Here is an 18,283-nt window from a genome sequence, read left to right as displayed (position 1 = left end):
ATAATATCCTGCATTGACAAATTCAGGCATTGTGCTCCAGTAGCTCTAATATATAAAATGACAAAGTGTGATCCTTATAATACTAGTAGATGTCTTGTTATAAAAACATGTAATCTTATTCACTTTAAAGTGGATGTCTTGTTCAAATTTTCCCTCAGGGCTTGCTGGCTGTTAAATTTTGAACTGATCCAACTTTGGTATGCTGGACTAGCCAGAACACGAATAATTTAATCGCGTGAATCTTATTTTTGTTCTGAGGGAACATTCTGTTGAGGTAAAAATGCTAATACATTGTGTACGCTTAGATTATTCATCTTGTTTCTAGTAGTAAATGGCCAATCATTCAGCACTGGAGACCTCTGGGAGTTAAATGCCTGATAACAGTGGTTTCATTGATGAATTACTTTACAGCTGGATGCTTTGCAAATTGCTATGCATGCAATAATTTTTCAATGGACAGCAATGCACTTGTCACAGGACCATTGTCAGTCAAACCCTTTCTTTGCTCTTCAGACACAATAATGACTGCACTTGAATTTTCACCAAAGATTTTGAAATTGGTTTGATTTTCCACTGGCAAATAAACATTAGCAGGTTCCCCACAGGAATTCAGGAAGTATTTTAATTATCTGTTTCAGTGTTGGATATTTTCTTGCTGTCTGCTAGATGAATTGATTCTCTCTCTCTTTCTGTTCTCTTCTCTTTGCTATTTAATCATCCCTTCTGGCTCACTTGGGTCACCAACCTCTGAGATTATTTAATACTCATTCCAGGGAACTCCACCACTTCCTCTGGCAGCTCGTTCCATACACATACCAGCCTCTGAGTGAGAAAAGTTGCCTCTTAGGTATCTTTTATTTCTTTTCCCTCTCACCCTTAGCCCTCTAGTTCTGGACTCCCCCACCCCAGGGAAAAGACTTTGTCTATTTATCCTATCCATGCCCCTCATGATTTTATAAACCTCTATAAGGTCATCCCTCAGCTTCCAACCCAGACTGCCATTTCTGTGCATGTAAATGTCAGTCTACAATAACTGGTCGTAAGCACACTGCTGAAACGTGGACTACATATGCCAGACAGGTGAGAAGACTGAACACCTTCCACTTGAGGAGTATCTGCTTTGTCCTGGGCATATTCTTGGAAAGACAGTGTCCAATGCAGTGGTCTTATCTCGAGCTGGCCTTCCCTGCTTATACACTCTGCTCAGGCAGTGGAGATTGAGCTGGCTGGGCCACATCCACCGCATGGCAAAGGATATCCTCTATGGAGAGCTTGCATCTGGGAAGAGACCCACTGGGCATCCCCAGCTGCGCTACAAGGACGTCTGCATGAGGGACATGAAGGCGCTTGATATTGTTACGGAGTTCTGGGAAAGGCTTGAAGCTGACTGCACGAGATGGAGAAGCACCCTGAACCAACACCTCAAAACAGGGGAAAAGAGGCAGCAGACAAGCGGACATGAAGGCTGGAGTGCAGCAGCTTGAGCAGATCAACGACCATATACAGGTGTGACCTCTGCGACCGAGACTGTCACTCCAACATTGGTCTCTTCAGTCACAAGCGATATTGCTTCTGGGAGACAGAAAGCCAGAATAACGAGGATGCAACCCATAGTCAGCCATGACTGGAAGGGGTCTGACATTGAAACAGCTTGCTAACTTTTGGATATGGTCATGTTCCTCTCTGTCCCCTCAGGCAGATGTGATAATTCTGGGTCCTATTTTAAAGAAAAGTAGAGGCGCTCTCCTTTGAGATTTTGACAATATTTATTCCTCAGTCATAGAGTCGTAGAGATGTACAGTCAACATCACAAAAATTCATGAATGCTACAGAAACTTTATTGATGGCCATATTTTTCACGTTGCAAGAATGATCACACTGCAAAAAGTAATTAACTGCTTGCAAAAGACTTTTGACCATCCTTAGATCCTGAACACCACTATAAAAATGCCAATCTGTTCTTTTAATGCAGCCTCTTTCCTCTAGTTTGTGTGTCTTTCCTTCCATCTTCCACTTTATCAAGCAACTGTTCGATGATTTGTGGCAGAGAATTCCAAAGTTTAGCCACTCCATTGTGACTAGTAGGACACACTGGTGGTAATTTTAACTTCTATGATTGTCTTCCTAACATCTGTGGCCTCTAATAAAAATAAGTTGAGCTTCAATGGCTCACACAATGAAACAGATCTCTTATTGGCCGTAGTTATAATTTGTAGACATGTCACAATGAATCATATGATTTATAGGTCCCACTTAAGTCTTGCCCTCTGCATATTGAAGTTTGGATTAGAACTGCCCTCTTAGTCTTGCTTCAGTTTATCAAATTTCTATCCCAATTTTTCTTCAAATAAAATGTTTGCTGTTGCATTTTTATTTGTGTGTGACCAAATCTGTTGGTTGTCCTGCAGGAAGCTCGGCAGAAGTTTCGAACTGTTTTAGTCGAAGCTACTGTTAAGCTTGATGAAGCTGGGAAGAAGGTTGGAAAAGCGGTGGATGATTCCAAGCCTTATTGGGAAGCCAGGCGAGTTACACGACTGGTAAGTAGATGAACTTCATGTTATCTTTCCCATTCAAAATGAGATTTCTCTGCAGGTGTACTTGCATAGTATGAATTCATCATGGATCACTTAGAGTCATTATGTTGCAGAGGTAAGCCATGTGGCCCATCAGGTCCGTACTGACTCTTTGTAGAGCAGATTAGTAATCCAGTTAGTCCCATGTTCAATTACCCTACCCTCAACTCTATCTCCTAAACTTTGCTCGTTTGGCATAACATCACATTTCAAAAACCTTTGAATCTGAAGAAGAACATCGGTTTTCTTTGTGTCCAGTCCAATATTTATCCCTCAACCAACGCCCTGAAGCTAATTATCCAGTTGTGATCATTTTTCTGTTTGCAAGACCTTGCTGGGCACAAATTGGCTCAACGTTTTCTACATTACAACCAGGACTTCCTTTTGAAAAGTTATTAAATCAGCTGTAAAACACTTTGTGAAATTTCTGAGGTTGTAAAAAGAACTATACAAGTGCGATTTCTTTCAAAATGCAAATCTTTCAAATAGACGTTAGTCTGTTTGAAATTCAAATCTTCTGCTGCATAAATTCATACCAATGTGAACGATTTTTTCCAGTCTTGAATATTTTAGGATTGTTATTTAGCTTCTCATTTAGTTTGCAGGTATACCCAATGGCATGAGTGGGAGTCTTGAAGTACTTCTTTGGTTTCTCACTTTTTAAATTTGATCAGTAGGTTCCTAGCGCCCATTCTTCACCTAACCTCAGAAATCAGTGCCATGGGTTTCTGTTGGGAAGTTTCAGAGTTCTCTGCAGCATGCTTTCCAAAAGCCATTGGTTCGGATGGTTAATAATCAGGGGCCCTACAAACTGCAAGTTTATATATCTTAATTCCATTTTCATTAAAGATGCTTTGTAAATTAAGATTTTTCTTTTATCTTGGTCATGTTTCATGTTTGCAATGCCATGGGAGATCAGCCAGTTTATTGAGTTAAACTGTATTGTTTACTTGATGATTTAATTGAACAATCCCACTCTAGGGCTTAAAGTCAGGACTGACATCTTAGTTGCAGTAATAAGGAATACCGCACTGTCAGGTATCACGTTTCTCAAGTGATGTTCCAGTGAGGATGTCATCCCTCTATTTATGAATTTAAAAGATCCCAAGGCACTGTACTTTGAAGACAAGGAGGGAATTATCACTAGTGTCCAGATCAACATTTATCCTTCAATGACACTGTGAAATCAGATTGTATAAATATTATCATCTTTCTGTGTACAAGTTGGTATTTCTGACCTTACAACAGTGACTACATTTCTGTCGTACTTTTGGCCATAAAACACTTCATGATGATTGATGGTCAAGAAAAATGCTATATAAATGAAAGTCTTTTTACTGGAATAATGATTGTACTTCAGCATCCCCTCCACATTTCTAATCTACAAAATTCTAGCAAAGTAATTCACAAGTAAGTGGATTTGGATCAAAAACATTTTCTTGATATTAAATTGCTTTAATAAGGAAGAAAGAAATATGCTTTCCATAAAATTTGAATCCCATTTCAATTAGTTTCTTAATGTGGTAGATATTTCATCCAGAATGTTTAATTAAAAGAGTGACCTATTATTCCCTTTTTTCTTTATTCATTATAATTTAAAGAATTAGAATGAAGCATTTTGAGTCATAGTCATAGAGATGCACAGCACGGAAACAGACCCTTCGGTCCAACTTGTCCATGCGGGACCAGATATCCCAACCAAATCTTGTCCCCTGGCAGTATCCAGCCCACATCCCTCAAAACTGTTCCTATTCATATATCCATCCAGATGCCTTTTAAATGTTGCAATTTTATCAGCCTCCACCACTTCCTCTGGCAGCTCGTTCCATACACATACCAGCCCCTGAGTGAGAAAAGTTGCCTCTTAGGTCTCTTTTATATCTTTTCCCTCTCACCCTTAGCCCTCTAGTTCTGGACTCCCCCACCCTAAGGAAAAGACTTTGTCTATTTACCCTATCCATGCCCCTCATGATTTTATAAACCTCTATAAGGTCATCCCTCAGCTTCCAACGCTCCAGGGAAAACAGCCCCAGGGAAAACAGCTCCAGGGAAAACAGCCCCAGCCTATTCAACCTCCCTCTATAGTTCAAATCCTTCAACCTTGGCAATACCCTTGTAAATCTTTTCTGAACTCTTCCAAGTTTCATATGAATTGGGGGTGCTGTGACCTGATTTAACTTCGGATTTTATGTCTCATTCTGTAAGGTCCCTGATATCCTACAGGGATGCATGATTATAATATTTGTTATTCCAACTATGTTGACAATGAACCTTTTATAAATTAAGCATATCAATTTTTAAAAACAGATGGACTTGATAATAGAGCAGAATTTGTATTAAGAAGAATCATAGAATCCCTACAGAAAGAATAGTTTTCTTTCACAGACTCTGACATATGGGGAATAAATATCCTTTATATTATGTGAACAAATGATACCTCAGGCGATAGCCAGCAATTGTTTTCGTAGCTGGTTAAAAACTACTATAAGGAACTAAGTATGACATTTTGATTTGTAAATTAAGATCACATTATGTGTTTGTGGTAACAGAACAGATTGTCCACTTCTGTGTTTATCAACTCAATCAGTATCAAATAAATTCATTACTTGGAGATGCCGGTGTTAGACTGGATTGGACAAAGTTAAAATTCACACAATACTAGGTTTTAGTCCAACAGGTTTATTTGGAAACACCAGCTTTTGAAGCACTGTTCCTTCATCAGGTACCTGGTGTTGTGTGGACCAGATGAAGGAGCAGCACTCCGTAAGCTCGTGCTTCCAAATAAACCTGTTGGACTATAATCTGGTATTGTGTGATTTTTTTTTAACCAAATAAATTAAGATTTTCTTATCCAATTAATGTGCCCAACTCAATTGTGATTCCTTGTGTTACAATATTTACAAACACCATCCCATCTGAAAGATGTGATCTCCTGGGACCAGTGCACAAATAGGTCAGAATTCCTCTAACCTGGCCAGTTTGGTGACATTAGTTTGGACAATCCCTCTCCAACATCCCTGCTTTCCTGTCTCCCCACCACCGCCCAAAACCCGGTGATCAAAACTTGATCACAAGACCATTTTTGCTCTGACTTTCTTTAGAGATGATGGCTGCAAAGTACTCAATTGAAAGAAATCAGCGAATCATAGAGTCACAGAGATATACAGCACAGAAACAGACCCTTCAGTCCAACTCGTCGGTGCCAACCAGATATCCTAAATAATCTAGTCCCATTTGCCAGCACTTGGCCCATATCCCTCTAAATGCTTCCGATTCATATACCCATCCAGATGCCTTTTAAATGTTGTAATTATACTACCCTCCACGACTTCCTCTGGCAGCTCATTCCATGTGTGCACCACCCTCTGTGTGAAAAAAGTTGCCCCTTAGGTCCTTCTTACAACTTTCGCTTCTCACCCTAAACCCTCTAATTTTGGATTCCCCAATTCCCAGGGAAAAGACCTTGTCTATTTATGCTATCCATGCCCCTCATGATTTTATAAACCTCTTAAGGTCACCCCTCAACCTCCGATGCTCCAGGGAAAACAGCACCTGCCTATTCATCTTCTCCCCATAGCTCAAATCCTCCAACCCTGGCAACATTCATGTAAATCTTTTCTGAACACTTTCAAGTTTCACAACTCCCTTCGTATTGGAGGGAGACCAGAATTGCACACAATACTCCAAAAGTGGCCTAACCGATGTCCCGTACAGCCGCAACATGACCTCCCAACTCATGTATTCAATATTCTGACCAATAAAGGAAAGTAAACTAAATGCCTTCTTCACTATCCTATCTACTTGCGACTCCACTTTCAAGGATCTATAAACCTGCACTCCAAGGTCTCTTTGTTCAGCAACACTCCCAGGAACTGAATAGTAAGTGTATAAGTCCTACCCTGATTTGTCTTTCTAAAATGCAGCACCTCACATTTATTTAAATTAAACTCCATCTGCCACTCAGATCATTGGCCCATCTGATCAAGATCCTGTTTTAATCTGAGGTAACCTTCTTCGTTGTCCAATACACCTCAAATTTTGGTGTCATCTCCTATGTTTATATCCAAGTCACTTATATAAATGACAAAAAGCAGTGGACCCAGCACCAATTCCTGTGGCACACCACTGGTCACAAGTCTCAAGTCTGAACACCCTCCACCACCACCCTCTATCTTCAAGCAAGTTCTGTACCCAAGTGGCTCATTCTCCCTGTATTTCATGTGGTCTAATCTTGCTAAGCAATCTATCATGAAGAATCTTGTTGAACGCCTTACTGAAGTCTATGCAGGTCATGTTCACGTCTCTGCCGTCATCAATCCTCTTTATTTTTTCAAAAAAAAAATCAGTCAAGTTAGTGAGATATGATTTACCAGGTGAAAGACTGGGAATTCTGTGGGACTTACTATAGAATCCCTACAGTGTGGAAACAGTGCCTTTGGCCCAACATGTCCAAACCAACCCTCTGAAGACTAACCCACCCAGAACCATTCCCCTACCCTATTATCCTCCAATTACCCCTGACTAATGCACCTAACCTACACATCTCTGAACACTATGGGCAATTTAGCATGGCCAATTCATCTGACCTGCATTTCTTTAGATTGTCCTGTCTCTCCAAATCTGTCCAACATCAAAATGCATGAATCAAAAAGCTTATGGAATTTTCTCCAGTTGCCTGGATAGGTGCAGTTCTAATGACAATTGAAAAGCATGACATCATCCACAACAAAACAGTTAATTTGATTGGATCCGATACTCAACACCTTCAATGTTCACTTGTTCCACTGCTGATATACAGTGGCAGTTGTATGTACCATCTACAAGGTGCTCTATAGATCTCAAACAGGCTCTTTATACAGCATTGTCCAAACCTGTGAGCTCTACTACCTCTAAGGACAAGGCATGGCAACATTACAAACCTGCAAGTTCCCTTCAAGTCATTACCTTGCTGACTTGGAACTATATCTCCATTCCTTCACTGCTGCTGGGTGAAATTCCCGGAACTGCCTTCCGAACAGCACGGATTGTACCATTGTAGCAGTTCAAGGATTAGTTCATCACCATGGGCAATGAGGGATGGGCAAGTCTAGCCGGTGAAGCCCACATTCCAAATCAAATCGTTACACACCTAAATTTTATAGTGTTCACTGTATTTTTAATTCTTGTGCACAGAATACACACTCATGTCAACTTCAGGGCCAACTTATGTGTGACCAAGTAAGGACTTTCAGGTATTGGACGGCTTTGAAATTTGGAGAGGCTATTGTTACGGACTGGACTAGATGCCCTCAAAATGTTTTAAGAAGGTAGCCTAGACCCTAACTTGTTCTCATTTAAAAGGCAAATGTAAAGTGCTGTGTTCCAGTTGCAGTTTGACTGGTCACACTACTGAACATTGAGCAAAACACGTGGGACTAGTTTAGTTTGGGATTATATTTAGCATGGACTGAAGGGTTTGTTTCCATGTTGCATGACTCTATGACTATAGTTGAAATACAACAAAAGAATACGGAACTTGGAATAACTTAGTTACTGTCAAGTTTTCCAGTAGAGTTATTACTAATTAACTGTTCCAACAGAGTAACATGCTATAAACCTGAGTTCTGAGGAAGGGGCACTGGACCTAAAAAGTTAACTCTGATTTCCCTTTACAGATGCTGCCAGACCTGCTGAGCTTTTCCAGCAACTTCTGTGTTTGTGTCCATAAACGCACCCCTTTGCAAAAATGCAAATTCAGAAAAGAGAATTTTCTGACATGCAACTCTGGTAATCGGAAGAGAAATCCCAGCCTTCTGCTGTAACCGAGAAAGGGGGGCCAAAAATAGCCTCTACTTCCTCAAGACTGAATGTGTTTGTGGCAGAAGTGTAATAACTAACAAATGTGAAGCCCAGAACTTTGATATTTTGGATGCTGAACAACCTCCTCGGCTTCCAAGATAGTTAGCAGGAAGTATACCCTCATCTTGGTTAGGAATTGTGTCACCTGCCATTATGGGATTGGACAAAACAAAACTTCATGCTGTATTCATTGACTATTAGGGGGCCTAATGCATATAACCTCAGGAGTGGTGTGTCCTGAGGTAGCTATTGCCAGGGAAATAAAACCTTCTTGTGGCTAATGGGATATTACATCCGACACTGTTTGACAGCTGAATCATTATCATGGGCTGGTGTCCTTCCATGAAATGTGTTAACGGATGTTACTGGAGTGTGTCACAGTTTGGACTGACTTGTTTTTGCTTCCGCTGTGTACCTGGATCTGAAGGTCTTTCTGCATTGCTTTCAGATTTGCTTTTAAAATGGAGATGGCAAAGATGTACTTAAAAAAAAAAGGCAGGTTCAATTTTAAATCCTGCTGAGGGAGGATATTTCCTTTTAAGAATTTGGTAACAAAATGGAAAACCTGTTCCCAACATTACTTCCAAGAATTTAGATTAGATTGCATTCCCTACAATGTGGAAACATGCCCTTCGGCCCAACAAGGCCACACTGATCCTCCAAAGAGTAACCCACCCAGACTTTTTCCCCTCTGACTAAAGCACTTAACTCTTTGGACAATTTAGCGTGGCCAATTCACCTGACCTGCACCTCTTTGGACTGTGGGAGGAAACTGGAGCACCCGGAGGAAACTCATGCAGACACGGGGAGAATGTGTAAACTCCACACAGACAGTCACCCAAAGCTGAAATCAAACGCGAGTCCCTGGCACTGTGAGGCTGCGGTGCTAACCACTGAGCCACTGTGCTACCCCCATGGTGAACTTAAAGGAAGTCTTCAAACTAAACATGTTGGAAAGAACTGAAAGGGTACTTTCAGTAGTTCTAGCCAAGGGTTTAAGACCAGGGAATTGATGGCTAATATAACTTGCTGTCTCATTTATATTTCCTCCTTTTTCTTTCCCACTAACTTCAATAGAAAACTAGGCCCACACAAACCTGACAAGAGATCCATTGCCATCTTTTAAGGGTACTTTTAACGCTACTGCCTGGATGTTCAAAAATACTTGGGAGTTTAGGTGCATTGATCATTAAAATGCCACAAACAGGTACAGAAAACCATCAAGAAAGCTAATGGAATGTTGACCTTTATATCTAGAAGTGTGGAGTATAAGGAGAGAGAAGTTATGCTGCAGCTATACAAAATTCCAATTAGATTTCACTTGGAGTACTGGAAGCAGATCTGGTTACCATACCTTAGGAAGGATATGTTGGTCTTGGACGGAGTCCAGTGTAGGTTTACAAGAATGATACCTGGACTTCAGGGGTTAAGAGGAGAGATTATACAAATTAGGTCGGTTTTCTCTAGAATTTAGATGGGGTGATCTGATTAAAGTCTTCAATATATTATCAGGAACAGACAGGGTAGATAAAGATAAACTATTTAACTAAAGATAAACAGATAAATTGGTTGAGGATTGTAGAACTAGGGGATATAGTCCGAGAATTAGTGCTGGACTATTCAGAAGAGATGTTAGCCAACATTTCTACACAGATAGGGTGGTAGAAGTTTGGAACTCTTCTACAAATGGCAGTTGATGTTCGATCAGTTGTTAATTTTAGTTCTAAGCTAGATAGATTTTTGTTAAGCAAAGATATGGGCCAAAGATAGGTATGTACAGTTTTGGGCCACAGATCAGCCATGACCTTGTTAAATGGCAGAACAGGCTCAATGGAATGAATGGTCTGTGTCTGTTATTATGGACTGTTAAGTTAACCAAATATTGATACCACAATCAATTGTGACTCAGTCAGGTGTTGTTTTCTTGCCACTGAGGCATTGACTCAGTTCATGTCTCACTCCAAGCAGGTTACTGCAGAATTGCTCACTGAACTGAGAGAGTGCTGCACTGATGGAGATGCTGTCTTTCGAATGAGCTTTTAAACTGGGAGCCTATTGGCTCATTGTGAGTGATTTGGGAGGGGGATATTGAGTTGAAGCAGATCAGCCACGTTCATATTGAATGGCTGATCAGGCCCAAGCAGCCGTGTGGTCTATTCCCCAGATTCCCTATGCAATCAATGATGTCTTGCCTGAGTCCCACATTCTACAGTTCAAGCCACTTTCTCAGGAGGTAGCAGCACCAGAAGGAAAGTTGAGACCTCGCTCACATGGGCCTCCCTCCTACATGTCACCTGCCCTGATTGCTGAACCCTGCTGTCACTAGCTGCCTAACTGACTGCTTCTTACATCTGGGTCTCATCTGCACAGGCAGTTAAAATCTTACTTGCCTGGGCCTTGCATTGCCAAAGTCTCAGCAAAGATATACATTCAGCCCTTGTCCCACATCTCATTTGCTTGCCAGACTACAGCCCTGTTCAAATTCCATTTTTCTTCTGTTTAGACTTCTGAAACTTGATCAGGGAGATAACTGGAGTTACCCTATTCCATATAATCATATGAAATGATTAGTAACACAAAGATAGGTATACATTTAGTGACAGTATTTATTAGTATTTATATTACATGTGCCAAGTCACTGCTGTCTGACAGAGTCTGCATTGCAGCTGGGCATGAACTGAATCCTCTGTGGTTGGAATTGATTCAAGAGCTAATGGGTGCAGACTAGTAACTGCAATATACGTTCAGGCAAATGAATGTGAAATTAATATGTTTGTAGCCTTGCATTGATATGGGTAGGTTTGAGTGGCTGGGTGGGTTGAGAGAGATATGAATGAGATTTATTCCCAACGTAACCTTGGTGTCCTGAATGAAAGCACTCCTGTTCCTCTTGGCCATCAACCGTGCTGTAAAAATATTTCACTCTGCAGGAAGCTGTCTTTGTCTCTGTTTCACTGTGAGTAGACAAGGGTTTAAGCTGGGAGACTGCTTGTAGCTTCAGTATAGCACACACTGATACTTCTACCTCCCTTGTGTGACACAGTGACCTGCTCCCATCCAATCTCTATTAAAAGGGGGAGTGGGTGGATTGGCTTTCAGATTTTTAAAGCATTAACACCCCAGTCACTCCAAATCATCCTTTCATGCTGTGATTAACATTTTGACCTGGATGTCTATCCTGCAATTTAATAAGTTTGCAGCAAGTATTGCAGTGGAACCTGTGGCTCCCCTGCCATGAATGTTGAGGGTCTTGATGTTATGGTTGTCTGGAGATCAGTGGAAGAGAACTCCTGTTCAGGATCATCGTACATCTGGTCATCTGGGCATCTGGTCTGAAGAACAGTATGGGGGGAGGATGAAAAATAAAACTAACTACATTGAAGCCCAGTAGTTAGAATAAATGGGTGACTGCAGCAATTGTGAAATGCTTTAAAATTGCTCAATTGTATATCCACAAAACGGACAAGCACAATTCAAAATAAAGCAATTCTACCACAATAAGAACCTAACTCCCTTTGTTAGTTCTGTAAGTTTTCTCCTTGGACCCTGCACCTAACACAATACCAATTTATTTCAGTTGTGTTGCAGGCTGGCCTCTAAGATCTATGGGATTGTTTTAAGATTTTAATGTAGAGTACATAGAACACAGAACATTCCAGCGCAGTACAGGCCCTTTGGCCCTTGATGTTGCGCCGACCTGTGGAACCAATCTGAAGCCCATCTAACCTACTCGTCCATGAGCTTACCCAATGACCATCTAAATGCCCTTTAAAGTTGTGAGTCTATTACTGTTGCAGGCAGTGTGTTCCACGCCCCTACTACTCTCTGAGTAATGAAACTACCTCTGACATCTGTCCTATATCTATCACCACTCAATTTAAAACTATGTCCCTTGTGCTAGCCATCACCATCTGAGGAAAAAGGCTCTCACTGTGCACCCTATCTAAACCTCTGAATATCTTATGTCTCAATTAAGTCACCTCTCAACCTTCCTCAAGTCCCTCAGCCTTTCCTCATAAGACCTTCCCTCCATACCAGGCAACATGCTAGTAAATCTCCTCTGAACCCTTTCCAAACCTTCCACATCCTTCCTATAATGCGACGACCAGAACGGTACACAATACTCCAAATGTAGCTGCACCAGAGTTTTGTTCAGCTGCAGCATGATCTCATGGTTCTGAGACTTAATCCCTCTACCAAAAAAGCTAACACATCGTATGCCTTCTTAATAACCCTATCAATCTGGGTGGCAACTTTCAAGGTTCTATGTACCTGGACCTGGATGAGCGATCTTTCTGCTCACCTACACAAGACTCTTACCATACCAAATGAACCTTCCAGCTCCGTGAGCAAACCTACATCCAGAACCTCAGTCTTCTCAAAAATCCTTTGTCACCATCTACCGACCTCAGAGCCATCCGCAAATTTACGAACCCATCCTTCTGTGCCCTCATCCAGGTCATTTATAAAAATGACAAACAACAGTGGACCCAAAACAGATCCTTGTGGTATCCCACTAGTAACTGAACTCAAGGATAAATATTTCCCATCAATTGCCACCCTCTGTCTTCTTTCAGCTAGCCAATTTCTAATCGAAAAATGCTAATTCACCCTCAATCCCATGCCTCTATTTTGTGCAATAGCCTACTATGGGGAACCTTATCAAACGCTTTACTGAAATCCATATACACCACATCAACTGCTTTAACCTTATCCACCTGTTTGGTCACTTTCTCAAAGAACTCAAGGTTTGTGAGGCACGACCTATGCTTCACAAAACAGTGTTGGCTATCCCTAATCAACTTATTCCTTACTAGATGATTATAAATCTTGTCTCTTATAACCTTTTCCAACACTTTACCTATAACCGAAGTAAGGCTCACTGGTCTATAATTTCCAAGGCTGTCTCTACTCCCTTTCTTGAGCAAGGGGACAACATTTGCTAACCTCCAGTCTTCTGGCACTATTTCTGTAGACAATGACAACATAAGGATCAAAGCGAAATGCTCTGCAATCTCCTCCCCAGCTTCCCAGAGAATCCTAGGATAAATCCCATCCTGCCCAGGAGACTTACCTATTTTTTTACCATTTCCAGAATTACTAACCCTCCTCCTTGTGAACCTTAATCCCATCTAGTCTAGTAGCCTGTGTCTCAGTATTCTCCTCAACCACATTGTCTTTTTCTAGTGTGAATACTGATGAAAAGTATTCATTTAGCACTTCCTCTATCTCCTCTGACCCCACATACCGAAAGCCTTGGGGTTTTCCTTGATCCGATCTGCTGACAACTTCTCATATCCCTTCCTGGCTCTTCTTAGCTCTCTCTTTAGGTCTTTCCTGGTTAACTTATAACTCTCAAGTGCCCTAACTCAGCCATCACATCTCATCCTAACCTACAATTTCCACAGTTCGTATTAAGTGGAACTAGTTTCTCTCTTCCTGTTCTATCAAAACCCCTCTTACTTTTCAGAACTGTAGATTTGCATGTTTGTACAACTTAAGTCTAATGTTGCTCGGGCATTTGAATCAAATGTAGTGCATTTGGTGGTTTAAAGGTTGAAAACCCATGTTTTAGATTCGGAAGTGGTTGCTAGATTTAGAATAAGAGCAGGAGAGTCGACGTTTCAGACATAAGCCGTTCATCAGGAATGAGGGACTTCTGCTCGAAACATCGACTCTCCTGCTCCTCAGATGCTGCCTGACTGGCTGTGCTTTACCAGCGCCACATGCTTCGACTCTGATCACCAGTATCACTTTCTCCTATTTTAGCATAAGCCAATTCTTTGTCTTAATTTTTGTCTGTTTCTGAATGTCCTGATTCTTTAATCTGTTTGAGAATATCTAATGAAATTTCTTTTGAATCAATGGTGTTTAATGAAAATATATCTGGCCTTTTACATGTGGGATTCCCCTTCCCATGTGTAGTTATCATGTTACTTTGTTGGAGGTTAACCACACCTCTTCCTTGTTTGCTTCTGTTAATTTTATAGGTTATTTTACAAGGGGATTTTTACTGGGAATACCTTAAAAACTTAGTATTGGCAATCAGTGCAGGTTTGCCCATGTCGAAGAGACATGCCAGAACAAAGGTGTTGGGCTCAATGGCTATTTCTTATTGTATTTTGTATTCTGCATTAATCCTTATGCTGACATAATTGCTTCAACCATCACATTGCTTTCTGAAGCACAGAGTGTGTTATCTGCTGAAATGAGAACAGATGCAAGCACCCATGTCACATTCTGTTTGCATTTCCTACTGAGCTACATTGGAATATTTTATTACTGGTTGCAACTCTTTTTTTTTGCCAAGCCATTTTAAAAGTGCTTTTGGGTCCTTTTGCAGGATTGAATATTCCCACAGTAAACAGAGCCTGCTTGACAGTGCAGGCTACTTGCCAGTTCTTTCCGAGGGTTGTATTACTTAGCCTGGGAGCTTGTTGTTATAATGACTTGAGTTTTATCAGTGAAGCCATTCATTGAACTCTGCCATGTCTGTGCTGACTTGTAGGAACCAGTGAACAGTGACTCTAGGCTTCTGGTTGTTGCTATGTCAGTAGGTTGTTCAATGTTATCAGGAGAGCATTGGTTCGGTCCAAGTATGTTTAACCCATGGGAGCATTGGTCAGAGTACATTATTTTACTGTCCTGTATGTTGGGATGACTGATTTGATTGATTTATTTTTGTCAAATGTACTGAGATACAGTGAAAAGTGTGGTTTTGTGTACTCTATGATACCATACAGAGTGCATCAGGGTAGCAGAGCAGAGTGCAGAATACAGTGTTACAGGTGCAGAGAGGGAGATCAGAATTAATATTTGAGGGGTCCATTCAGAAGTCTGAAAACAGTGGGGAAGAAGCTGTTCTTAAATCTATTTGTACATGTACTCAAACTTTTATATCTTTTTTGCCCAATGGAAGAGGGTGGAAGAGAATATAACTGGGGTGGGAGGGGTCTTCGTTTATGTTGGTTGCTTTCCTGTGGCAGCGGGACGTGTAGATGGAGTCAGTGAAGAGAACTGAAAGTGTGTTGCTGGAAAAGCGCAGCAGGTCAGGCAGCATCCAAGGAACAGGAGATTCGACGTTTCGGGCATAAGCCCTTCTTCAGGAATGAAGAAGGGCTTATGCCCGAAACGTCGAATCTCCTGTTCCTTGGATGCTGCCTGACCTGCTGCGCTTTTCCAGCAACACATTTTCAGCTCTGATCTCCAGCATCTGCAGACCTCACTTTCTCCTCAGTGAAGAGAAGGCTGGTTTGTGAGATGGACTGGGCTGTGTTCATGACTCTCTTGCAGTTGCCAAACCATGCTGTGATGCACCCAGATAGGATGCTTCCTGCGGTGCATCCGTAAGAACTGGTAAGGGTCCTTGTGGACATGCTGAATTTCCTTAGCTGCCTGAGGAAGTAGAGCCATTGTGCCGCCTTGTCCGTTGCATCGACGTTGGGGGGACCAAGACAGTTGGGTCCGTATTGTGCAGAATGAGAATCTCAGGAAGCCCTGCTCTTTCATATTGCCCTGTCTTATTTAAAAAAAAGTCATCCTCCAGGAATGATTTCATAGAGGGTTTGCCTGCTACGGTTATTAACGCTTTGAGCCAGCATTATTTTGAAATGGTGGAAGGTTCCAACTGTCCAAACGGTAGGATCTGCAGTCGATCAGGAATCGATTTGAGCTGCTGTAGGTATACACACCACACTCGCCAGAGTTGGGTTCAACTGGAGCAAATCCAGGAATGGGAAGGAGGTGTGGGAGGGCCACAACTCCCCATGGCAAAAAAAAACAATAAAAAAAACCTTGGAATTCAAGCTGGCCCGATGTAAGTGGCTGAGGGAGTCAGCAGTAACGATGCGATCCCTGTGGCTTGGAGGCAGTAAAGCAAAAAACTTAAGGATTTGAGGACAGTGGGAAAGGCGGGTGACATCAGAAGTTTACGGAGCCTTGGCCCACACCTTCTGCTCCTCAGTGGCCTGCTGCACAGCACTTCACTGAACACTGCACCCTGCTGGGACTGATCTTGTTGCATTTCCGATGAGGAATGTGATTGTGCTGCATCTGAACTAAGTTTATTCTGCTTCCTCTCAGGCACAGCTGGAGGCCCAGAAGGCAACCCAAGATTTTCAACGAGCCACTGAGGTGTTGCGAGCGGCCAAGGAGACCATTGCACTGGCTGAACAGAGGCTATTGGAAGACGAGGAACGTCAGTTTGACTCAGCGTGGCAAGAGATGCTTAATCATGCAACACAGCGGGTAGGTCCAGCTCTAATCACTCTGTCTGAGTCTATAGGTGACAAATTCTATACTGCTGCTCCTGAAGCTAATCTGCAGGAGACTTTGCTGAGATCCTGGATTTTGATGAACGTATTTATTCATTAAAATGCATAGAAATAAAGATCCCGCTTGGAATGTTTGTTTCCTGATCTCAATTCCTGCCTTTCATTTATACTTAAGTCTTGCCTTATTCTAGGCCTTCAGATTGCACCTGCATAAGTTGTTAAAGGCAGCAAGACAGAAAGATCAGATGGTCAAGAATGGATATGGAATACTCATTGGCTCAGTCAAAGCAGATAAGAAATAGGAGAGCTAAAGAAATGCTGTTGTTCCCCTCGAAAGGGTTTAGAGAAGATTTACAAGGATGTTGCTGGGATTGAGGGTTTGAGCTATAGGGAGAGGCTGAATAGGCTGGGGCTGTTTTCCTTGGGGTGTCGGAGGCTGAGGGGTGACTTTATATATAAAATTGTGAGGAACGTGGATAGGATGAATAGTCAAGACCTATTTTCCCAGGTTAGGAGATTCCATAACCAGAGGGCATAGGTTTAAGGTGAGAGGGGAAAGATTTAAAAGTGAGGAGCACTTTTTCATGCAGAGGGTGGTGTACGTATGGAATGAGTTGCTAAAGGAGTTGGTCATAATTACAACATTTAAATGGCATCTGGATAAGTACGGTGGCACAGTGGTTAGCACTGCTGTCTCACAGCGCCTGAGACCCGGGTTCAATTCTCGACTCAGGCTACTGACTGTGTGGAGTTTGCACGTTCTCCCCGTGTCTGCGTGGGTTTCCTCTGGGTGCTCCGGTTTCCTCCCACAGTCCAAAGATGTGCGGATCAGGTGAATTGGCCATGCTAAATTGCCCGTAGTGTTAGGTAAGAGGTAAATGTAGGGGTATGGGTGGGTTGTGCTTCGGCGGGTCGGTGTGGACTTGTTGGACCGAAGGGCCTGTTTCCACACTGTAAGTAATCTAATCTTAAAAAAAGTACATGAATAGGTAGTGTATAGAGAGATATGGGCCAAATGCTGGCAAATGGGATTAGGTAATTTAGGATATCTCGTCAGTATGGATGAGTTGGCCTGAAGGCTCTGATTCCATGCTGTGTAACTCTGAGTCTATAACTGTATAGGGCAGTAGTTAGACAACAACTGGAATAGACTGCACAGTTTTGATCACCGCAAAAGAGATGTGATTACATTAGGGAAGGTACAGAGGGGATCTACGAGGATGTTACTAGGGATGGAAAACGATAGAAAGGATTGGATTGGCAGAGTGTTTTCTTTTGGAAAACAGGAGGTAGAAGGGAGATGTAATTGAAGTATATGAAATCTACGAAGGGCCGAGATAGAGTAGATAGAAGGGATTACTTCCATTCGTGGAGAGGTTAGTAACTGAGGGGTACCACTTTCAAATAATTGATAGGTTAGAGTGGAGCTGAGGAGTAATTTGTTTATCTAGAGGATGTTGTGTGTTTGCAGCTCTTTGCCTGCATCAGTGGTCAAGACAGAAATGTCATTACTACATTAACTCATTTGCATATGCATTTCGTGCTGTAGTTTGCAGGTCAGAGCTGAATAACTGTGATGATTTGGATGGGCCAAATGGC

At 41.8% G+C, this 18,283-nt stretch overlaps 1 protein-coding gene across 1 annotated transcript in view; it reads left to right on the top strand.

Annotated features, from left to right (window-relative positions):
• Positions 1 to 18,283, top strand: part of sh3bp5b (SH3-domain binding protein 5b (BTK-associated)) — a 70,448-nt gene that overhangs the window by 36,072 nt on the left and 16,093 nt on the right. The window contains exons 3-4 of the mRNA XM_060850275.1: positions 2,409 to 2,537; positions 16,494 to 16,658. Coding sequence (XP_060706258.1) covers positions 2,409 to 2,537; positions 16,494 to 16,658 — 294 coding nt within the window. The remainder of the gene's footprint in view (positions 1 to 2,408; positions 2,538 to 16,493; positions 16,659 to 18,283) is intronic.

This window comes from Hemiscyllium ocellatum, chromosome 34 (assembly GCF_020745735.1).
Source record: "Hemiscyllium ocellatum isolate sHemOce1 chromosome 34, sHemOce1.pat.X.cur, whole genome shotgun sequence".
In the NCBI taxonomy this organism is placed as follows: Eukaryota; Metazoa; Chordata; class Chondrichthyes; order Orectolobiformes; family Hemiscylliidae; genus Hemiscyllium; species Hemiscyllium ocellatum.
Note: the sequence above shows the minus strand (reverse complement) of the source record. Positions and strands in the feature narration are given on the sequence as shown.